Source organism: Balaenoptera acutorostrata, chromosome 6 (genome assembly GCF_949987535.1).
Source record: "Balaenoptera acutorostrata chromosome 6, mBalAcu1.1, whole genome shotgun sequence".
Classification (NCBI taxonomy): domain Eukaryota; kingdom Metazoa; phylum Chordata; class Mammalia; order Artiodactyla; family Balaenopteridae; genus Balaenoptera; species Balaenoptera acutorostrata.
The window spans coordinates 92,081,978-92,105,103 of record NC_080069.1 but is presented as its reverse complement, the minus strand read 5'-3'; the positions used below and the strand labels follow the sequence as shown (position 1 = coordinate 92,105,103).

The 23,126-nt window shown below is 42.8% G+C and overlaps 1 protein-coding gene across 3 annotated transcripts in view; it reads left to right on the top strand.

The window, feature by feature from the left end:
- Positions 1-7,083, top strand: part of ANKS6 (ankyrin repeat and sterile alpha motif domain containing 6) — a 61,531-nt gene extending 54,448 nt beyond the window's left edge. For 2 of the 3 annotated variants that reach the window (XM_007197051.2, XM_007197050.2), the window contains exons 15-16: positions 1,687-1,783; positions 3,413-7,083. In XM_007197051.2, coding sequence (XP_007197113.2) covers positions 1,687-1,783; positions 3,413-3,474 — 159 coding nt within the window. In that variant the 3' untranslated portion in view covers positions 3,475-7,083. Of the gene's footprint in view, positions 1-1,686 lie in introns of all 3 variants that reach the window. The other variant, XM_057549010.1, reaches the window with a different exon arrangement.
- The last annotated feature ends 16,043 nt before the right edge of the window (positions 7,084-23,126 follow it).

Below are 23,126 nucleotides of genomic sequence, written 5' to 3'. Positions count from 1 at the left end.
TTCTTTAACTACTAGATAGACTGAACATTTTTTCTACTTTTAATGGCCATTTGCTTTTTTTCCTTTTGAGAATTATCAGGCAGGTCCTTTGAAACTTGGGAGTTTTTAAAGGGCAGTTATCATTATCATCTTCAATCAGTTGTGGATGCAGGGAGTGATTATGGTTTTCATCATCTATGGCTCCCCCCTGAGGTTAGGAAGCATAGTGTGCTGGAACCCTGTCTCGCCCTGACCTCATTTCTCAGGCAATTAAGGCTAAGGTGGTGTCTAATAATGACATGGCTGTCATCCCCTCTATTTATTTTTTAGCCCTCTGCAGTTTGCACAGTGTCACCCCGTTCATTATCTCAGGTTGAGCGTCATCACAGCCCCAGCATGTGATACCATCCCCCTTTTACAGATACAGAAACTCAGAAGCATGGGGTCATGCCTGGGACAGAGTGAGTAGTGGATTAGGGATTTGGGGTCCTCTGACCCCACCTCCCCACATCCAATGCTCTGTCCTCTTCCCTGCTGCCTTTAGGTGTGTGTTGATGGAATCCTGATGGCACTTTCCCAGCTGTCTTGGAAGAATGACTTGGAAGGATTGTGTGAAGGGAGACTCTTCTGCCCTCCCAAGTGTCCAGGAGGCCTCGTCAGCACTAGAGGTTCTCTGCTTGGGGATCTGGAAAGGGCAGTCCATGAAATAAAAGAAGAGAAAGTTTAAAGTCTAGGCTCATTTGGTGGAGTTTTTTTTTTTTTTTTTCCACTCTTGGCAGAAAACAGTCTGCCAGAGATTATTCATTTTTAATTTGCTTTACATTTTGACCACATTTATTTCTTGGTTTAAAAAATATATGTTTAATCTACACTGCTGCCCTCTGAGGTCAGGATATGCCAGCATCCTGCTGCCCACCCACAGCCCAATGTCAGCAGCAACCATCTGAGGTACAATTATCATCCTCGTTTTATAGATGAGGAAATTAAGGCCCAGAGAGATGAAGTATCTTGCTCAAGGTCACCCAGCTAGTAAATGGGAGGGTTGGGATTTGAACCAGGCTGTGTGATTCCAGTCTCTGTTCTTCACCTCTATATATCACTGCCTCTCGCCTACGTATTCAGTGAAGATGTTCTTTGGGCTTAAAAAAAATCCACATCCCCCCTCTTTTCCCATCTCAAAATATGTGTGTAAAGGGCAGCAACTAGGAGTGGGGTGTCTGCAAGGATGGGGTGAGAAGTAAATCACTGTGAAAACGAATCTGTCATCTTTTGGACAAAGGGGAGTAAAGGCAGTTCAAACTCTCACTCTGTATCAGAAAGTTCGGCTCCCTCTGAAGTCCCTGGAGATATGAGGGCTGGAAAGATGCACAGGGCAGGGTAGGAGACATCCCTTCTGGGCCGAGTGACCCAGGGCAAGTCATTCTTGCTCCCTGGGTTCTGCTGCCCTTCCTCATCTGGGAAATTGGACCCCTGCATCTTGGGGGCCTCTCCAGCCCTGGCATGCTGTGTTTGTGGGTGCTGGGGGAGATTCTGACTCAGGATGTTTTTATTAAACTCAGTACTCTTTCAATTAGGTAATTTGTTTTCCCCAAGACGCCCATGGTTTTTTCAAGTATAAGTTAAGCATTAAACAGCACTGTGTCAACTGAATTAATGGTTAAAAGATTTAACAAGACTTTCTGTGTCTGTCTTCAATTTCCTCCACAGGGACGCGAGAGACAAATTTTACAGGAAACCATTCACAACTTCCACTCTTCCTTCGAGAGCAGCGCTAGCAACACCAGGGCCCCTGGAAACAATCCCTGTACGTGACCTTCCTTCCTGTGGTCACCAACGTGAGCTTTCTGAATCTCAGTACCCCCTTCACATGGCCGGTGCTCCAGCCACCATCAGACCTTTCCCATTCCCTGAAACACTATGTTTTTGTCACACCGCTGTGCCTTAGTCCTTCTGCCTGGAACACCTGTCTTCCTTTCCCTGCTGTAGTAGTTGGTGATGCTTGTTGCTATAACAAACTCCAACACAGTAGAGACTTACTCTCCCATACAATCCAGTATGGCTGCGTCCGCTCGGCAGAAGCACACGGTGATTCAGGGACCCAGCTCCTTTCATCTGTGACTCTGCCATTCCTGGGGCCTCGGAGGCTTTGTTTCTGGCCGGCAGAGGGGAAGGGGATGGTGAAGAAGGCACAGCCATCTCTTCACTGCTTTGCTCTTAACTGCTCACATTCCATTGGTTCCTCCTGCTCACATTCCGTCGGCCACTCATAGTCACGTGGCCCCACGTGTAGTCGTTGTTCAGGTAGTGGCTTCACAGCAACAACTCTGTACTTAGATGGGGGAGCACATATTTTGGCAGTAGGTTAGCCACTCTTCCACATCTTCCCTTAGAACTTCTAGCTTGTCCCTAATGGTCCAAGTCACCTATCAGATGAAGCCTTTCTCAACTCCCTTACACAGAACTAACTCCTCCAGCCTCTGGGGCCCTTACTGCTCTGTGTGATAGCTCTGCTCTAGCACTTCACTGCACCTGCTGCAGCCAGCGTACAACAGCTGTTCAGGATGTATAGGTTGAATGCGTATTTCTTTCTTGCAAAGGCAGCCTTTCATGTAGGAAAAATGGCGAGGCCCAAGGTGTGATCTTGAGGGATCCCTTTTCCTTCCTGGCCTTCAGTTTCCTTGTCTGTCGTCAGGCAAGACAATGCTCTGATATTCCATGCTGCTCACCCCATATCACAGTAGGGCTTTTCCACTTTGAGTGGGAGCAGAAGACCCTAATATATTACATTGTAGAAGGACTTGGGTACTCACATTTTCTAGGCAAAGAAGTGAAGAATTTAGAATTTCTTCTAAGGCTACATTCCTCAGAAGGGAATCAGCCTGTGTAGTTTTCTACCATGTCATATTCTATGAAAGGGACTCTGACTTTTGAGTCCAGTAGGTTTCTGAAATGTCTTCAAGTGCGTAATTCATTCGACCAGCACCTCTGGGTGCTGGGGGTGCAGAGATGAGTCAGAGCCAGTCCCCACCCTTGAGAACCTGGACAGCAAGAGAAGAAAGGAATGGTGGTCCCAGCCTCGAGGGGCAGCACAGAAGAGTGGAGAGAGCGTGTGCTCTGGACTCAGGCTCAGGGTTCTGGTTCAGCCCTGAGGCTAGCCAGCTGTGTGGCCAGGGACGGATAAGTCGGCGCTTAGAGCCAGTGTGCGTCAAACACTTGGTCTGTGGGACATGCACAATGGGTATCGGCCTTTGCAGAGTTCTCATCTTTACCGTGAGCTCTGCCTGGCCGCATGCTGGTCTCCTTGGGAGATGTGGCCTCTCATCTCTCCCTCCCCCGGCCGTGAGTGCCCATTCACCCTCTGCTGGCTTCTAGAGGGAGTCCTGACCATCTTGCCTGGAGCCTCATCGTGTTCTCCCTCTGTCTGTTGATCCAGTGGGTGCTGTTCCTCCTTCATCCTCCCATCTTCCCACCCGTAAAAGCCAGCTTCCCACATGACTGGAGAGAAGAGGCTTTGTTTTAGCCATCACTGACAGACACCTTTATAAATGTTCCTCGCATCCCAACCTTCTTTAAGGAGACACAGTCATTGAGCACCTACTGTGTGCAGCAGCTGGAACCCAGTGTCATCTGTCCTCACCAGAAGCCTGGAGGCTTCTGGAGGCTTCTGGAGGCTGGCATGGTTTAACCTCATCCTGCACGCCGGGGAAACAGACACGGAGGACTGGAGCTGCATGCCAGTTCCCCAGCCCGGAAGGAGTAGAGCTGGCGGAGAACCGGATCTAGTGGGCTCTGAGCCCATGCTTTTGCCACCAATTCCTGTAGACTCCTGGGGCTAGAGGCACCAGGGATTCTCGCTGTTTTAACGTACTCATATCTTCAGAGGCTATCGATAGGCCTAGGGTTGTTTGCCCCTGGAATACACATGGGCCCCTGAGTAAGGTGCTGTGAGGTTTTGTGCCCACTCTTTGCTGTCCTCCTGGTCTTTTCATCACCCCTATATTTGTGCAGCTTTCACTTGGGTAAGTTTGATTGAATCCCTATGATTGAATACCTGTGATACACAGGAGCTGTGCTGGGGGTCAGCATTCCACAAATGCACACCTCCACGATCTCATCTAATGACCCCAGACAGAGCAGGGCTTATTATTCTCATTTTGCAGATGGGAAAACAGGCTCAGGACAGATGCCTTTTTTGTCTTTTTCACTGGATTCAGTGGTTCTAAGGTTTTTTATCCCAGGCAGTTTGTGGGCTGGTTGGTGAGAGATCCCCGGCACCCTTTCTGGACCATGATCACCCCCTTCCTGGTGATACTCCAGGAGGCTATGCTGGTCCACAGTGTTTTCCTTGCTTGATGACCATCAGCATTTCCCAAAGTGTGTTCCTTGGAACCCTAGTTCCACAGGATGTTAATAGGTTTTTCATAAAGAAAAAAAAGGGGGAGGAAATGTATACATGACAGTGGGGTGAGGCTCTGTGATCAATAGGTTTGGCAGACACTGGGTTAAAGCCCAGTTACATGATGCTTGCTGCAGGACACCTCAGAATCCTTATCACGCCACACGTGGGGGCGTGTCTCTTCAAGGGGGCCATGCAGCTTGTAGCATTTCCCATACGTTAGATCACAGAATGCTGTTTCATGGCACTCTTGCAAGACTGAGGTTCATTGGACACCATTAGGGAAGCCCTGCTTTGACTGGGCAGTGGCAGTCATGAGGTCTCACAGCACCTGGGAGTGGGCCCAAGGGGCCCTCGAGGCCTTCGGCTGGATCAGGGGTCTTTGGTAATTGCTTCTTTTCTTTCCAGCAGCTCTCTGCTTGGCAGTAGGACATCACGGTGAGGGAGTCCCCTGACTGAGAGAACCAGGATCCTGCTCATAGGGCTCTGCATCCAGGGCATCTCCTGCAGGGTCAGGGACATCATTTCCCAGTGTTGTTGCAGTGTCCTGCCTGGCGAGTGCTGGGTGTCTAAGCCCTGTCCCCCAATGGCCAGGAGAAGGTTCCCACCTCCTTGCTTCAGTGCCAGACCATTACATGGAGGCTGCAAGTTTTGCCAGGAAAGCATTTACTTTTTCATTCACTACATATTTACTGAGCATTTACCCTGTGCCCACCCTGTGCTTGTGCTTTGGATCCAGAGATGAAAAACACTCATCTCTGCCCTCAAAGAATCCACAGTATCTTAGAGGAGACAAGCATGTAAGTCAGACGTTGTAGTGCCTGTAAGGAGTCTTACAGTAAAGGCGTGTGCTGGGCCCACGGCTCTGAGGACGTCGTGCGTGATGGCTCAGGTTCGGCCTGGGTGGGCCCCATTGGAAAGACTGGGTCTGAAAGGGTAAGTCAGCACAGCTGGCAGGTGGGGAAGAGAAAGGGCTCCCCAGATGGGGGCACAGTGTGTGAGAAGGCAGGCGGCATATAACATTTCTGGGTTAAATATTATCGGGGGTTAAGTTAGATACCTGCTATTCCAATTTTTGGTTCTTTTCTTTGAAATGCATAGCAGCAGTCTGTCACCTGGAAGAGCACGGAATCTATAGTCAGTCCTAGCACTGGGTTTTGGCTCAGCCACTTCTTAATGGGTAACATATTTCTTCCATTCCTTGAACCTCAGTTTCCCTTTCAGTTACACGGGGATAGTGCTCCCCAAGGCGCTGAGGATCAGATGAAGGTGAAAGCCCTTTTCACACCATGTGGAGCTCTGCAGATGTGAGAAATCTCCACGATGGTCGCCTGTTTGAAATCCTCTGTTTCTGTTTCTCCCCCGCCCCACCCTGCCTCCCGCTTGCCCTGCTGTAGCCAGGGCTGGGTGGGCGAGGCCAGAAGCAGCAGCCTCCAGCCAGAGGTGACAGCAGCTTAGGTGGCTCTGCTGGTATCGGAGCCCCGAGGAAGTGAGGGTTGGTGGTGAATCCCCACCCTCCAGCTGTGGCTGACTCTGGTGTTTGTGTCACTGGGATTCCCAGCAAGGTGGACAGAAAGAAGGGAGGCCTTCCAGCCTGATCACAGGGGCTGATCCAGGGGGCAGAGAGGAAGCAGGAAACCCCTCCAGTTTGCTCTTGTCTCAGAGCTGCCTAAGGACAGTGCCGTGCAGGCCAGGCCCGGGCTAGACAGCTGTGAACATCTACACTGACCTTCCAAGAAAGCACCTCTTGAGGGCTTGGGACCCTTCCTGGGAAGATTCTGCAGCCCAGACTGAAGGTGTTGTGAAGCACCGTCTGTGCTTTGTTCAGGCAAGGTAATCATGTCTCATTAACCAACAGATCCTGTTCAGCATGTAAGGAGACCTGATGCTTTCCCTGACAAAGTTGATACCAGATTCTGAAGGACTGGCCAGGGACAGAATCTCCTCCCTGGGGGAGTTGGGTGGTGAGTCCCCTCTTCAGCTTCCTTCCTAAGGTGGGGACCACCCAGGGCCCCTCCTCAGGGCCCTCCCTACCCAGTGGGTTGAGCCAGCCCCCATGAGTCTTAGTTCTAGTTGGAGCTGCCTCCCTAGGGCTCATAGACACAGGGCATGGCCATCCTCTTCCGGGAGACCTTGTTCCCACTGTCCAGGTGGCAGGGGTAGGGTTTGGCCTCAGCAGGGCCACTGGATCCTTTGATAAGAGACCAAGGTGCTGTTTTGTTTCAGCTCTACTGTGTGTTTCCATGTTCCTTAACATCCAACACTTCTTTTTGTTACTATTTTATTGTTTTTCCATACAGGGATTTGATTCTTTGAAGGATTTTTGTTTGCCAAATGTATATTAAATAATGGTGAGTTTGTCTTCTCACTTTGATTTTGCTCATCGAAGGTATAAAATGCTGCTCAGATTTCTTCCAGTGAGAACTGTTATGGAGCAAGTGCCTATGGTGTGCTGGGCGCTTCCGTTGCCTCACCTCCTTCATGATAATCTTGTGAGGCAGCCTTAAAACCCCCTTTCTACCAATTTGGTGAGTGTGGCACAGAGATATTAACCTCACCAAGGTCACCTTGTAACAGGCGATGGTCGATTTGAATGCAGGCCTCACCTGTCACTTCTCTCCATGCTGTCTTGCTGCCTTTCAGCACAGAGAGAAATGTTGAATTGGGATAAGCCCAGCCAACACAAAACAAATAAAACCTTGTTAGTCTGTATGGCTTGTTCACAATTTTTTTTTTTTTTGGTGGGGCGGTGTTTATGAAATACTATAATACTATACATATATGGCTTGGAGATTCTCTTTGTTTCTGCTGAGAGTCTTTACAAGTCGGGGGCTCCCTCATCTCCACCTCTTCTGCTCTCAGTGTCTCATGTTGGCTGTGCTCAGCCCTATAGAGCATTCAGGAAGCAGAAGGTAGCATGGGTCCCAGGCCCAAAACAGGAGGAATGAGGCCAAGGTCTGTGGGGCCCCAGAGTGGGGAGCAAAGATACTGGGGAGACCATGGGAGTAGGGCCAGCACTCCATGAGGAAGAACATTCCAGGGACCAGGGCTACCTAGAAGGGAGAGCATCCCACAGATGAGCCCCAGAGGCTGGTCAAGCCCAGGGCAGCTGGAGAGGGGAACTCAGACTTTAGATGAAGATTGGACCAGGCAAGTGGTTCCCAAACGACCCAATGGTGGAGGTGATAGGAGAAAAGTACAAGGTAATGAGTTTACCTGACACTAAATATACTCATTTTATGGGTTTGGCCTTGATCCTGACACAAGTCCCTATTACTTTGAGGGGAGAGGGTGGTGGTAGTGGTGGTTTTAGTTTCATGGATGTGTGAAATCCAAAAGTCTGAGAAACATTGCTCTAGGTCACTTTTGAGGTCCCTTCCAGCCTCCTGAGTCTGTGAAAATCTATAAAAAGAAGGGGGAGTGGTTCCTCAGTAAGTTAAACATCGAACAACCATATGACCCAGCAACTCTACTCCTAGGTAATATACCCAAAAGAATTGAAAATAGGTATTCAAATAAAAACTTGTATGCAGATATTCATAGCAGCACAATTCACAACAGCCACAAGGTGGTAATAATCCAGATGGCCATCGACAGATGAATGGATAAACAAAATTTGGGATTGTCCACACAACGGAATATTGTTCAGCCATGGAAGTAGTGATCCACACTACAACATGGAGGAAACTTGAAAACATTGTGCTAAGTGAAAAAAGCCAGACACGAGACCACGTATTATGTGATTCCATTTATATGAAATATACAGAATAGGCCAATCCATAGGGATGGAAAGCTGAGATTTGGGGACTGAGGAAATGGGGAGCCACTGCTTAATGGGTAGGCGATTTCCTTTTGGGGTCATGAAAAAGTTCTGGAACTAGATAATGGTGATGGTGGTACAACATTGTGGATGTGCTTAATGCCGGGCCACACTTTAAAATGGGTAAAATGGTAAGTTTTATATATTTTTTGCTGTAATTTTAAAAGAAGGAAGAAAGGGGAGCTCATGACCTGGTTGGTCTTCCACCCTTCTGTCAGTGTTCACCTTCTCCACCTTGTCCTTCAAGGTGAAGGATACATCACCATTGTAGGGTCTTGCTCTCCCTCCCCTCTCCCCCCCTCCCCCCGACACGTGTATGTACACACACCTTTCTGTCCCCTTCATCAGAGGGGTCTAGATGGGCTGCCGGTCTCAACCAGAGCCCCACACAGAAAATGCTCAGGAATAAGGTGGGGCTGCCCTTGTCCTGGCTCTGCGGGAGGCAAGTCCCTCGGGAAGGTGGGAACGCTCCCTGAGGCACCACATGCTCCCGGCCCTCCAGCTACTCCTCTGGCTCTCATTTCCTATCTCCACGGGGCTGGGGGCTTCTCCGCTTCACTTGCTCGCAGCTCTTTCAACAGAATAATTGTCTTCACTTTCCTCACAATAAGAAACACTCCCTTTGGGTCACAGACGACGGTTTTCTGAAGCGCTTCCGCGTTGGCCTCCACACTCGCTCCACCGAGGGACCCCAGCCCCAGCGACGCCCTCTTCCGCCCACTTCCGCCCACTTCCGCCACCAGCCCCTGCGCTTCCGGTGACACGGCCCCAGCCTTCCTCCGCGCAGTCCCGCTTTCCCTGCCGTGTCACAGGTGTCCCTCCCGAGACCAGTGCCTAAACCACGTGCTGCAGGCAGTGGCCACGCAGAGTCTGCTCCTGGGGAACCCGGCCTGTGAGCCGGGGCTTTGTAAGTGTAAGGCTGCGCGTGTGTGGAGACGAACTTCAGCCGTAAAGAAGGACCTAGAACTGGAGACTTCACACTAATGTTCCCGCAGGTTCTGTAGCTTGACTTCATCCGTGAGGGGGCCTCAGGGCAAACTGATTTTACTAACTCCTCATGAGGGACAGTGGCCGAGAACCTGAGTCAGACAGAATCCTCCGAGGGAATGTCCGTCAGGCCACCTGGAGCCGCAGGCTCGCGGGGAGGCCGTGTGCATGGTGACAGCTTCCTCAGGTAAGCGAACTCTGTTTCTCGCCGTCGGACGGAACGAGGGTTGACGCACTCATTCAGCAGACAGCCGCTGATGGGGCACTGGGGATGCCCAGAGGGCAAATCAAAGCCCCTGCCTCTGTGGAGCTTATGATCCACTGGGGTGATAACAATCCTGGCTCCCAGGGCAGGACAAGGGTTAACTGAGATAATGCGAGTCAAGTGCTCAGCACTGTGCCGGGCACAGGATAAGTGTCTTGGGGCATCAGCCGGTTCTAATTGCTCATTCCCTCTCCCCGTTCCTTGAGGGTCAGGGCCACATGAGCTCTTCCTCACCAGCTGCAATGCAGGGGGACGTTGTGCTCTGCTGGGGCCGCAACTCATTAACGCAGCCGCGTTAATGAACCCTGAGCTGGTAGCAGTCAGAGGAGCTAGGTTATGGACCTGCGACAGGGCCAGGGATGCACCGGCCAAATGAACTGAAAGAATGACGGAAAATATTTGTTTATTGCATAGCAATAAATTTAACACACGTAACTCAGTTTACAACCCACAATTATATAAGGAAGAATTTAAAGCAAAGAAAGAATTGGAGAAAAAAGCACAAGATGCAGACTGTGTTCTTTAGACCTGTGGAATAGCTGTCTCTACTTTGATCCACTTAGCATTCTTGGATCACATTGTTTTTTGTGGTTTTTTTTTTACTTAAAAGTTTTATTTTTATTTTTAAACAATTGTACAAGTCATTATCAGTGAGTATAATTTGATATACATAATGTAACACACTGACGTTTTTACATCTATTGAGCTTCAAGATCAGATATAGCTTTCCCCAGAGTCCCGTGGGGGATCCAGGATGCACAGAGCCTGGGGCTGTGGCCCTAAGGAGCCCTTGCCTGGCAGAAATTTCCCACCCGGAAAAAACCTCCCTGCTGACATTTCCAGTGGGCTTTCCAAGTTTCTTGAACTTTCAACTAAGCTTATAACCGGAGGCCTATGGGCATTGCACTCTGCTTTATTTGTTTGTTTGTTTATTTGAAGTATAGTTGATTTACAGTATTGTGTTATTTTTTGTGTACAGCAAATTGATTCAGTTATTCTTTTTCATACTTTTTCTGTTAGAGTTTATTACAAGATATTGAATATAGTTCCCTGTGCTATACAGTAGGACCTTGTTGTTTATCTATTTTATATATAGTAGTTTGTATCTGCTAATCCCAAACTCCTAATTTATCCCTCCTTCCCCCTTTCCTCTTTGGTAACCATAAGTTTCTATGTCTGTGAGTCTGTTTTGTAAATAAGTTCATTGGTATCATATTTTAGATTCCACATATAATGAGTATCATATGGTATTTGTCTTTGGTTTCCTTCACTTAGTGTGATAATCTCTAGGCCCATCCATGTTGCTGGAAATGGCATTATTTCATTCTTTTTTATGGCTGTGTAGTATTCCATTGTATATATATATACCACATCTTCTTTATCCATTCATCTGTTGATGGACATTTAGGTTGCTTCGATGTCTTGGCTATTGTAAATAGTGCTGCTATGAGCGTAGGGATGCATGTATCTTTTCGAATTAGAGTTTTCCTCTTTTCTGGATATATGCCCAGGAATAGGATTGATGGATCATGTGGTAGCTCTATTTTTAGGTTTTTTTAATTTAACATCTTTATTGGAGTATAATTGCTTTACAATGGTGTGTTAGTTTCAGCTTTATAACAAAGTGAATCAGTTATACTTATACATATGTTTGCATATCTCTTCCCTCTTGCATCTCCCTCCCTCCCACCCTCCCTATCCCACCCCTCTAGGTGGTCACAAAGCACCGAGCTGATCTCCCTGTGCTATGCGGTTGCTTCCCACTAGCTATCTATTTTACATTTGGTAGTGTATATATGTCCATGCCACTCTCTCACTTTGTCACAGCTTACCCTTCCCCCTCCCCATATCCTCAAGTCCATTCTCTAGTAGGTCTGTGTCTTTATTCCCGTCTTGCCCCTAGGTTCTTCATGACTTTTTTTTTTCCCTTAGATTCCATATATATGTGTTAGCATACTGTATTTGTTTTTCTCTTTCTGACTTACTTCACTCTGTATGACAGACTCTAATCCATCCACCTCACTACAAATACCTCCATTTCGTTTCTTTTTATGGCTGAGTAATATTCCATTGTATATATGTGCCACATCTTCTTTATCCATTCATCCGATGATGGACACTTAGGTTGCTTCCATGTCCTGGCTATTGTAAATAGAGCTGCAATGAACATTGTGGTACAGGACTCTTTTTGAATTATGGTTTTCTCAGGGTATATGCCCAGTAGTGGGATTGCTGGGTCATATGGTAGTTCTATTTTTAGTTTTTTAAGGAACCTCCATACTGTTTTCCATAGTGGCTGCACCAATTTACATTACAGTGTAAGAGGGTTCCCTTTTCTCCACATTCTCTCCAGCATTTATTGTTTGTAGACTTTTTAATGATGGCCATGCTCACCAGTGTGAGGTGATACTTCATTGTAGTTTTGATTTGCATTTCTCTAATGATTAGCAATGTCAAGCATCTTTTCATGTGCCTGCCATCTATATGTCTTCTTTGGAGAAATGTCTATTTAGATCTTCTGCTCATTTTTTGATTGGGTTTTTTTGTTTTTTTGTTATTCAGTTGTATGAGCTGTTTGTATATTTTGAAAATTAAGCCCTTGTCAGTCATATCATTTGCAAATATTTTCTCCCAGTCTTTAGATTGTCTTTTTGTTTTGTTTATGGTTTCCTTTGCTGTGCAAAAGCTTATAAGTTTGATTAGATCTCATTTGTTTATTTTTGCTTTTATTTCTATTGCCTTGGGAGACTGATGTAAGAAAACATTGCTACAATTTACATCAGAGAGTGTTTTGCCAGTGTTCTCTTCTAGGATTTTTATGGGGTCATGTCTTATATTTAAGTCTTTAAGCCATTTTGAGTTTATTTTTGTGTATGGTGTGAGGGAGTATTCTAACTTCATTGGTTTACATTTGGCTGTCCAGCTTTCCCCCACCAGTTGCTAAAGAGACTGTCTTTTCTCCACTGTATATTCTTGTCTCCTTTGTCAGAGTTTAATTGACTGTAGGTGTGTGGGTTTATTTCTGGGCTCTCTGTTCTGTTCCATTGATCCATATGTCTGTTTTTGTGCCAATACCACACTGTTTTGATTACTGTAGCTTTGTAGTATTGTCTGAAGTCTGGGAGCGTTATGCCTCCAACTTTGTTCTTTTTCCTCAAGATTGCTTTGGCAATTCTGGGACTTTTATGTTCCATATAAATTTTAGGATTATTTGTTCTAGTTATGTAAAAAATGTCATGGGTAATTTGATAGAGATCACGTTAAATCTGTAGATTGCTTTGGATAGTAAGGCCATTTTAACAATATTAATTCTTCCAATCCAAGAGCATGGGATAACTTTCCATTTCTTTGAATCGTCTTCAGTTTCCTTTATCAATGTTTTATAGTTCTCAGCATAAAGGTCTTTTACCTCCTTGGTCAGGTTTATTCCTAAGTATTTTTTTAATGCAATTTTAAAAGGGATTGTTTTTTTTTTTACTTTCCCTTTCCGATATTTCATTGTTAGTGTAAAGAAATGCAACAGGTTTCTGTATGTTAATCTTGTTTCCTGCTACCTTACTGAATTCGTTTATCAGTTCTAATGGTTTTTGTGTGAAGTCTTTAGGGTTTTCTAAATATAATATTATGTCATCTGCATATAGTGACAATTTTACCTCTTCCCTACCAATTCAAATACCTTTTATTTCTTTTTCTTGTCTATTTGCTCTGGCTAGGACTTCCAATACTGTGTTGAATAGAAGAGGTAAGAGTGGGAATCCTTGTCTTGTTCCAGATTTTAGCAGGAAGTCTTTCAGCTTTTCACCATTGAGTATTTTATTTTACTTTATTAAAAAAAATTTATTTTTAAAGATTTTTTTTTGATGTGGACTATTTTTAAAGTCTTTATTGAATTTGTTATAATATTGCTTCTGTTTTATGTTTTGGTTTTTTGGCTGCAAGGCACATGGGGTCTTAGCTCCCCGATCAGGGATTGAACCTACACCCCCTGCACTGGAAGGCAAAGTCTTAACCACTGGACTGCCAGGGAAGTCCCACCGTTGAATATTATATTGGCTGTGGGTTTGTCATAAATAGCTTTTTTTATGTTGAGATATGTTCCCTCTATACCCACTTTGGTAACAGTGTTTGTCATGAGCGGATGTTGAATTTTATCAAATGCTTTTTCTGCATCTATTTTTTTTTCACACACACACTGTATTTTATTTTTACAAGAGATAAATAGACTGACACCAAGCATTGTACATGGATGACCACAACAAAAGCAACAATGATTGCAATTACCAAACATGAAACACACTCATACTATGTCATAATATTGACATTCAGTCCAGTAATCCTCCACTGTAACAGCTCCTTTACTTTGCAATGAAAATTGATTTGTATATTCTTTGCCTCTGAGTCCTTGTGGGATTTTTTTTTTTAATTCAGGTAGAAAGTCACAAAAATTATACTCATCCTCATCAGTTCACTCAGTCCCATGTAATTAATTTTTTTTCGTCTTGATCTTTTGTTAGCACTTTTATGAGTTCATCAGTTTTTCATTAGAGTTCTGAAAATGCTTATTCATTCAGTTCAGCAGTACAGTCAGTTACCAGAAACCTGTACTTTTCAGAGTCTTTTCCATGAATTTCTTGAAGATGAAACCCTTTTATAGGAACATATTTGCAAAAGCATCAGAGTACACCCAGAACTGTCTGTAAATGACAAAAGACTTAAAAATGACCACAGTTAAAGATTTGATGAAAGTTCATAATAATGCAGTTGACAAGAAAATTAGTTATTTCTGAGATATACATTTTAAAGTAATAACTAGGATTATGACTTATAATATTATACCAGAACATATAAGATTTTTAGAAATTTCATGTAATGTCTGAAACATTTATATTAACATATTTCCATACAAATAACCCAATGAAAGTTTAGTATTAGTTGTTTTGTTTGTTTTTTTATACTGCAGGTTCTTATTAGTCATCAATTATATACACATCAGTGTATACATGTCAATCCCAATCGCCCAATTCAGCACACCACCATCCCCACCCCACCGCAGTTTTCCCCCCTTGGTGTCCATATGTCTGTTCTCTACATCTGTGTCTCAACTTCTGCCCTGCAAACCGTCTCATCTGTACCATTTTTCTAGGTTCCACATACATGCGTTAATATACGATATTTGTTTTTCTCTTTCTGACTTACTTCACTCTGTATGACAGTCTCTAGATCCATCCACGTCTCAACAAATGACTCAATTTTGTTCCTTTTTATGGCTGAGTAATATTCCATTGTATATATGTACCACATCTTCTTTATCCATTCGTCTGTTGATGGGCATTTAGGTTGCTTCCATGACCTGGCTATTGTAAATAGTGCTGCAATGAACATTCAGGTGCATGTGTCTTTTTGAATTACGGTTTTCTCTGGGTATATGCTCAGTAGTGGGATTGCTGGGTCATATGGTAATTCTATTTTTAGTTTTTTAAGGAACCTCCATATTGTTCTCCATAGTGGCTGTATCAATTTACATTCCCACCAACAGTGCAAGAGGGTTCCCTTTTCTCCACACCCTCTCCAGCATTTGTTGTTTGTAGATTTTCTGATGATGCCCATTCTAACTGGTGTGAGGTGATACCTCATTGTAGTTTTGATTTGCATTTCTCTAATAATTAGTGATGTTGAGCAGCTTTTCATGTGCTTCGTGGCCGTCTGTATGTCTTCTTTGGAGAAATGTCTATTTAGGTCTTCTGCCCATTTTTGGATTGGGGTGTTTGTTTCTTTAATATTGAGCTGAATGAGCTGTTTATATATTTTGGAGATTAATCCTTTGTCCATTAATTCATTTGCAAATATTTTCTCCCATTCTGAGGGTTGTCTTTTTGTCTTGTTTATGGTTTCCTTTGCTGTGTAAAAGCTTTGAAGTTTCATTAGGTCCCATTTGTTTATTTTTGTTTTTATTTCCATTACTCTAGGAGGTGGATCAAAAAAGATCTTGCTGTGATTTATGTCAAAGAGTGTTCTTCCTATGTTTTCCTTTAAGAATTTTATAGTGTCCAGTCTTACATTTAGGTCTCTAATCCATTTTGAGTTTATTTTTGTGTATGGTGTTAGGGAGTATTCTAATTTCATTCTTTTACATGTAGCTGTCCAGTTTTCCCAGCACCACTTATTGAAGAGACTGTCTTTTCTCCATTGTATATCTTTGCCTCCTTTGTCATAGATTAGTTGAACATAGGTGTGTGGGTTTATCTCTGGGCTTTCTATCTTGTTCCATTGATCTATGTTTCTGTTTTTGTGCCAGTACCATATTGTCTTGATTACTGTAGCTTTGTAGTATAGTCTGAAGTCGGGGAGTCTGATTCCTCCAGCTCCGTTTTTTCCCCTCAAGACTGCTTTGGCTATTCGGGGTCTTTTGTGTCTCCATACAAATTTTAAGATGATTTGTTCTAGCTCCGTAAAAAATGCCATTGGTAATTTGATAGGGATTGCATTGAATCTGTAGATTGCTTTGGGTAGTATAGTCATTTTCACAATGTTGATTCTTCCAATCCAAGAACATGGTATATCTCTCCATCTGTTGGTATCATCTTTACTTTCTTTCATCAGTGTCTTATAGTTTTCTGCATACAGGTCTTCTGTCTCCCTAGGTAGGTTTATTCCTAGGTATTTTATTCTTTTTGTTGCAATGATAAATGGGAGTGTTTCCATAATTTCTCTTTCAGATTTTTCATCATTAGTGTATAGGAATGCAAGAGATTTCTGTGCATTAATTTTGTATCCTGCAACTTTACCATATTCATTAATTAGCTCTAGCAGTTTTCTGGTGACATTTTTAGGATTCTCTATGTATAATATCATGTCATCTGCAAACAGTGACAGTTTTACTTCTTCTTTGCCAATTGGTATTCCTTTTATTTCTTTTTCGTCTCTGATTGCTGTGGCTAGGACTTCCAGAACTATGTTGAATAATATTGGTGAGAGTGGACATCCTTGTCTCGTTCCTGATCTTAGAGGAAATGCTTTCAGTTTTTCACCATTGAGAATGATGTTTGCTGTGGGTTTGTCATATATGGCCTTTATTATGTTGAGGTAGGTTCCCTCTATGCCCACTTTCTGGAGAGTTTTTATCATAAATGGGTGTTGAATTTTGTCAAAAGCTTTTTCTGCATCTATTGAGATGATCATATGGTTTTTATTCTTCAGTTTGTTAATATGGTGTATCACATTGATTGATTTGCGTATATTGAAGAATCCTTGCATCCCTGGGATAAATCCCACTTGATCGTGGTGTATGATCCTTTTAATGTGTTGTTGGATTCTGTTTGCTCGTAGTTTGTTGAGGATTTTTGCATCTATATTCATCAGTGATATTGGTCTGTAATTTTCTTTTTTTGTAGTGTCTTTGTCTGGTTTTGGTATCAGGGTGATGGTGGCCTCATAGAATGAGTTTGGGAGTGTGTCTTCCTCTGCAATTTTTTGGAAGAGTTTGAGAAGGATAGGTGTTAGCTCTTCTCTAAATGTTTGATAGAATTCACCTGTGAAGCCATCTGGTCCTGGACTTCTGTTTGTTGGAAGATTTTTAATCACAGTTTCAATTTCATTATTTGTGATTGGTCTGTTCATATTTTCTATTTCTTCCTGGTTCAGTCTTGGAAGGTTATACCTTTCTAAGAATTTGTCCATTTCTTCCAGGTTGTCCATTTTATTGGCATAAAGTTGCTTGTAGTAGTCTCTTAGGATGCTTTGTATTTCTGCGGTGTCTGATGTAACTTCTCCTTTTTCATTTCTGATTTTGTTGATTTGAGTCCTCTCCCTCTTTTCCTTGATGAGTCTGGCTAATGGCTTATCAATTTTGTTTATCTTCTCAAAGAACCAGCTTTTAGTTTTATTGATCTTTGCTATTGTTTTCTTTGTTTCTATTTCATTTATTTCCGCTCTGATCTTTATGATTTCTTTCCTTCTGCTAACTTTGGGTTTTGTTTGTTCTTCTTTCTCTAGTTTCTTTAGGTGTAAGGTTAGATTGTTTACTTGAGATTTTTCTTGTTTCTTTAGGTAGGCTTGTATAGCTATAAACTTCCCTCTTAGAACTGCTTTTGCTGCATCCCATAGGTTTTGGGTCGTCGTGTTTTCATTGTCATTTGTCTCTAGGTATTTTTTGATTTCCTCTTTGATTTCTTCAGTGATCTCTTGGTTATTTAGTAACGTATTGTTTAGCCTCCATGTGTTTGTGTTTTTTACGTTTTTTTCCCGTAATTCATTTCTAATCTCATAGCGTTGTGGTCAGAAAAGATGCTTGATATGATTTCAATTTTCTTAAATTTACTGAGGCTTGATTTGTGCCCCAAGATGTGATCTATCCTGGAGAATGTTCCATGCGCATTTGAGAAGAACGTGTAATCTGCTGTTTTTGGATGGAATGTCCTATAAATATCAGTTAAGTCCATCTTGTTTAGTGTATCATTTAAAGCTTGTGTTTCCTTATTTATTTTCATTTTGGATGATCTGTCCATTGGTGTAAGTGAGGTGTTAAAGTCCCCCACTATTATTGTGTTACTGTCAGTTTCCTCTTTTATCGCTGTTAGCAGTTGCCTTATGTATTGAGGTGCTCCTATGTTGGGTGCATATATATTTATAATTGTTATATCTTCTTCTTGGATTGATCCCTTGATCATTATGTAGTGTCCTTCCTTGTCTCTTGTAACATTCTTTATTTTAAAGTCTATTTTATCTGATATGAGTATAGCTACTCCAGCTTTCTTTTGATTTCCATTTGCATGGAATATCTTTTTCCATCCCCTCACTTTCAGTCTGTATGTGTCCCTAGGTCTAAAGTGGGTCTCTTGTAGACAGCATATAAATGGGTCTTGTTTTTGTATCCATTCAGCAAGCCGGTGTCTTTTGGTTGGAGCATTTAATCCATTCACGTTTCAGGTAATTATCGATATGTATGTTCCTATGACCATTTTCTTAATTGTTTTGGGTTTGTTTTGGTAGGTCCTTTTCTTCTCTTGTGTTTCCCACTTAGAGAAGTTCCTTTAGCATTTGTTGTAGAGCTGGTTTGGTGGTGCTGAATTCTCTTAGCTTTTGCTTGTCTGTAAAGCTTTTGATTTCTCCATCAAATCTAAATGAGATCCTTGCCGGGTAGAGTAATCTTGGTTGTAGATTCTTCCCTTTCATCACTTTAAGTATATCATGCCACTCCCTTCTGGCTTGTAGAGTTTCTGCTGAGAAATCAGCTGTTAACCTTATGGGAGTTCCCTTGTATGTTATTTGTCGTTTTTCCCTTGCTGCTTTCAATAATTTTTCTTTGTCTTTAATTTTTGCCAATTTGATTACTGTGTGTCTCGGCGTGTTTCTCCTTGGGTTTATCCTGTATGGGACTCGCTGCGCTTCCTGTACTTGGGTGGCTATTTCCTTTCCCATGTTAGGGAAGTTTTAGATTATAATCTCTTCAAATATTTTCTCGGGTCCTTTCTCTCTTCTCCTTCTGGGACCCCTATAATGCGAATGTTGTTGCGTTTAGTGTTGTCCTAGAGGTCTCTTAGGCTGTCTTCATTTCTTTTCATTCTTTTTTCTTTATTCTGTTCTGCAGCAGTGAATTCCACCATTCTGTCTTCCAGGTCACTTATCCGTTCTTCTGCCTCAGTTATTCTGCTACTGATTCCTTCTAGTGTAGTTTTCATTTCAGTTATTGTATTGTTCATCTCTGTTTGTTTGTTCTTTAATTCTTCTAGGTCTTTGTTAAACATTTCTTGCATCTTCTCAATCTTTGCCTCCATTCTTATTCCGAGGTCCTGGATCATCTTCACTATCATTATTCTGAATTCTTTTTCTGGAAGGTTGCCTATCTCCACTTCATTTAGTTGTTTTTCTGGGGTTTTTTTCTTGTTCCTTCATCTGGTATATAGCCCTCTGCCTTTTCATCTTGTCTGTCTTTCTGTAAATGTGGTTTTTGGTCCACAGGCTGCAGGATTGTAGTTTTTCTTGCTTCTGCTGTCTGCCCTCTGGTGGTTGAGGCTATCTAAGAGGCTTGATGGGAGGCTCTGGTGGTGGGTAGAGCTGACTTTGGCTGTGGCAGTCAGATCTCCGTAAAACTTTAATCCACTTGACTGTTGATGGGTGGGGCTGGGTTCCCTCCTGTTGGTTGTTTTGCCTAAGGCAACCCAACACTGGAGCCTACCTGGGCTCTTTGGTGGGGCTAATGGCAGACTCTGGGAGGGCTCATGCCAAGGAGCACTTCCCAGAACCTCCGCTGCCAGTGTCCTTGTCCCCACGGTGAAACAGAGCCACCCCCCGCCTCTGCAGGAGACCCCCCAACACCAGCAGGTAGGTCTGTTTCAGTATCCCCCAGGGTCACTGCTCCTTCCCCTGGGTCCCAATGCACACACTACTTTGTGTGTGCCCTCCAAGAGTGGGGTCTTTGTTTTCCCCAGTCCTGTCGAAGTCCTGCAATCAATTCCCACTAGGCTTCAAAGTCTGATTCTCTAGGAATTCCTCCTCCCGTTGCCAGACCCCCAGGTTGGGAAGCCTGACATGCGGCTCAGAACCTTCACTCCAGTGGGTGGACTTCTGTGGTATAAGTGTTTGCCAGTCTGTGAGTCACCCACCCAGCAGTTATGGGATTTGATTTTACTCTGATTGTGCCCCTCCTACCATCTCATTGTGGCTTCTCCTCTGTCCTTGGACGTGGGGTATCCTCCTTGGTGAAGTCCAGTGTCTTCCTGTCGATGATTGTCCAGCAGCCAGTTGTGATTCTGGTGCTCTCTCAAGAGGGAGTGCGAGCACGTCCTTCTACTCTGCCATCTTGGTTAATCCCTCTTTTTCTGCATCTATTGAGATGATCTTGTGGTTTTTGTCTTTTCTTTTGTTGATGCAGTGTATCACATTGATTGATTTGCAGATGTTGAACCATCCTTGTGACCCTGGGATGAATCCAACTTGATCGTGGTGTATGTTCTTTTTTATGTGTTGTTGGATTCAGTTTGCTAATATTTTGTTGAGAATTTTGCATCTATATTCACCAAAGATATTGGCCTGTAATTTTCTTTTTTGGAAGTGTTTTTGTATGATTTGGGTATCAGGGTGATGGTGGCTTCATAGAATGAATTTGGGAGTGTTCTCTCCTCTTCAGTTTTTTGGAAGAGTTTGAGAAGGATCAGTGTAAGTTCTTTGGTAAAAGAAGAAAACATATATCCAGGTACAGGAAGCACAGAGATGAAACAAGTGAACCCAAACAGACCTACACCAAGACATATTATAATTAAAATGACAAAAGTTAAAGATAAAGAGAGAATTCTAAAGGCAGCAGGAGAAAAACAAAGAGTTAATTACAAGGGAACACCCATAAGGCTGTCAGCTGATTTCTCTACAGAAATGTTGCAGGCCAGAAGGGAGTGGCAAGATATATTCAAAGTCCTGAAAGGGAAAAACCTGCAGCCTAGGATACTCTACCCAGCAAGATTATCACTTAGAATAGAATGAGAGATAAAGAATTTCTCAGACAAGTAAAAACGAAAAGAATACAGCAATACTAAACCTATCCTAAAAGAAATCTTGAAAGGTCTTCTCTAAATAGAAAAGAAGAAAGAATCTATAGGGAAGAGAAAATCACAATTGGAAAGTAAATCACTTAAATAAACCAGTATATAGATTAAAAAATTTTTTTTAATTTGTGAAAATTCTGATAACTACAATGGACAGCAAAAGGATGAACATGAAGACGTAAAAGAGGACATCAAACTCATAAAATGTGGGGGAGGGGAGTATGAAAATGCAGATTTTTCTTTTTTAAGAATGTGTTTGAGCCTATATGACTACCAGTCTAAAACAAGTAGATATAGTAATGGGTTAACATACTTGAAAAACAGGGTAACCGCAAATCAAAAACACGATAGACTCACAAAAACCAAAAAGAAGAGAGCTCAAGCATAATACAAAAGAAAACCATCAATCCACAAAAGGAAAAACAAAAAGAAAAAGAAAGGAACAGAGAAGAAATACAAAATCAAATGAAAAACAAGGTTTAAAATGGCAATAAATTTATATCTATTGGAACTTCCCTGGTGGTCCAGTGGCTAAAACTCTGCACTCCCAATGCAGGGGGCCTGGGCTCAATCCCTGGTCAGGGAACTAGATCCCACATACTGCAGCTAAGAGTTTGCGTGCCACAACTAAAGATCCTACATGCTGCAACTAAAAAAGATCCCGCATGCCACAACTAAAGATCCCACATGCAGCAATGAAGATCCCACATGCAGCAAGGAAGACCCCACATGCTGCAACTAAGACCCAGTGCAGCCAAATAAATAAATAAATACTTTAAAAAAATAATTAAAAAAATATATGTATCAATAATTACCTTAAATATCAATGGGCTAAATGCTCCAATCAAAAGACATAGGAATGGCAGATTAGATAATAAAACAAGAGCCTACAATATGCTGCCTACAAGAGACCCACTTTAGGACAGAGGACACCAATAGGTTGAAAGTGAGAAGGTGGAAAAAGATATATCATGCAAATGGAAATAACAAGAAAGTGGGAGTAGCAATACTCACATCACACAAAATAGACTTTCAAATAAAGGCCATAAAGAAAGATAAATAAGGATACTATATAATGATAAAGGGATCAATATGAGCAGATGATTAACACTTATTAACATACATGTGCCCAATATAGGAGCACCTAAATACATAAAACAAATACTAACAGACATAAAGAGAGGAATACAATAATAGTGGGAGACTTTAACACCCCACTGAGATCAATGGACAGATCTTCCAGACAGAAAATCAATAAAGCAACAGAGATTCTAAATGACACAGTAGAACAGTTAGACTTAATTGATATTTTTAGGACATTACATCCAAAAAAGAATACACATTCTTTTCAAGTACACATGGAATATTCTGTAAGATAAACCACATACTAGGACACAAAACAAGCCTCAACGAATTTAGGAGGATAGAAATTATTTCAAGCATCTTTTGTGACCACAACAGCATGAAACTATAAATGAACCACAGAAAGAGAAACGAGGGAAAAATGGTTACATGGAGACTAAGCAGCATGCTATTAAAAAACCAATGAGTCGGGCTTCCCTGGTGGCGCAGTGGTTGAGAATCTACCTGCCAATGCAGGGGACACGGGTTCGAGCCCTGGTCTGGGAAGATCCCACATGCCACAGGGCGACTAGGCCCGTGAGCCACAATTGCTGAGCCTGCGCGTCTGGAGCCTGTGCTCCGCAACAAGAGAGACCGCGGTAGTGAGAGGCCCGCGCACCGCGATGAAGAGTGGCCCCCACTTGCCGCAACTAGAGAAAGCCCTTGCACAGAAACAAAGACCCAACACAGCCATAAATAAATAAATAAAATTTTAAGAAAAACAAAAAAAAAACCCAATGAGTCAACAATGAAATCAAAGAGGAAATTTAAAAATACCTTGAGACAAATGACAAAGTACAACCTTACAGGATCTATGGGATGCAGCAAAAGTAGTCCTAAGAGGGAAGTTCATAGTGATACAGGCCTTCCTCAAAAAACAAGAAAAATCTCAAATAAACCTAACCTACCACTTAAAAGAATTGGAAAAAGAAGAACAAACAAAACCTAAAATCAGTAGAAGGAAATAAATAATAAAGATCAGAGAGGAAATAAATAAAATAGAGATTAAAAATAATAGAA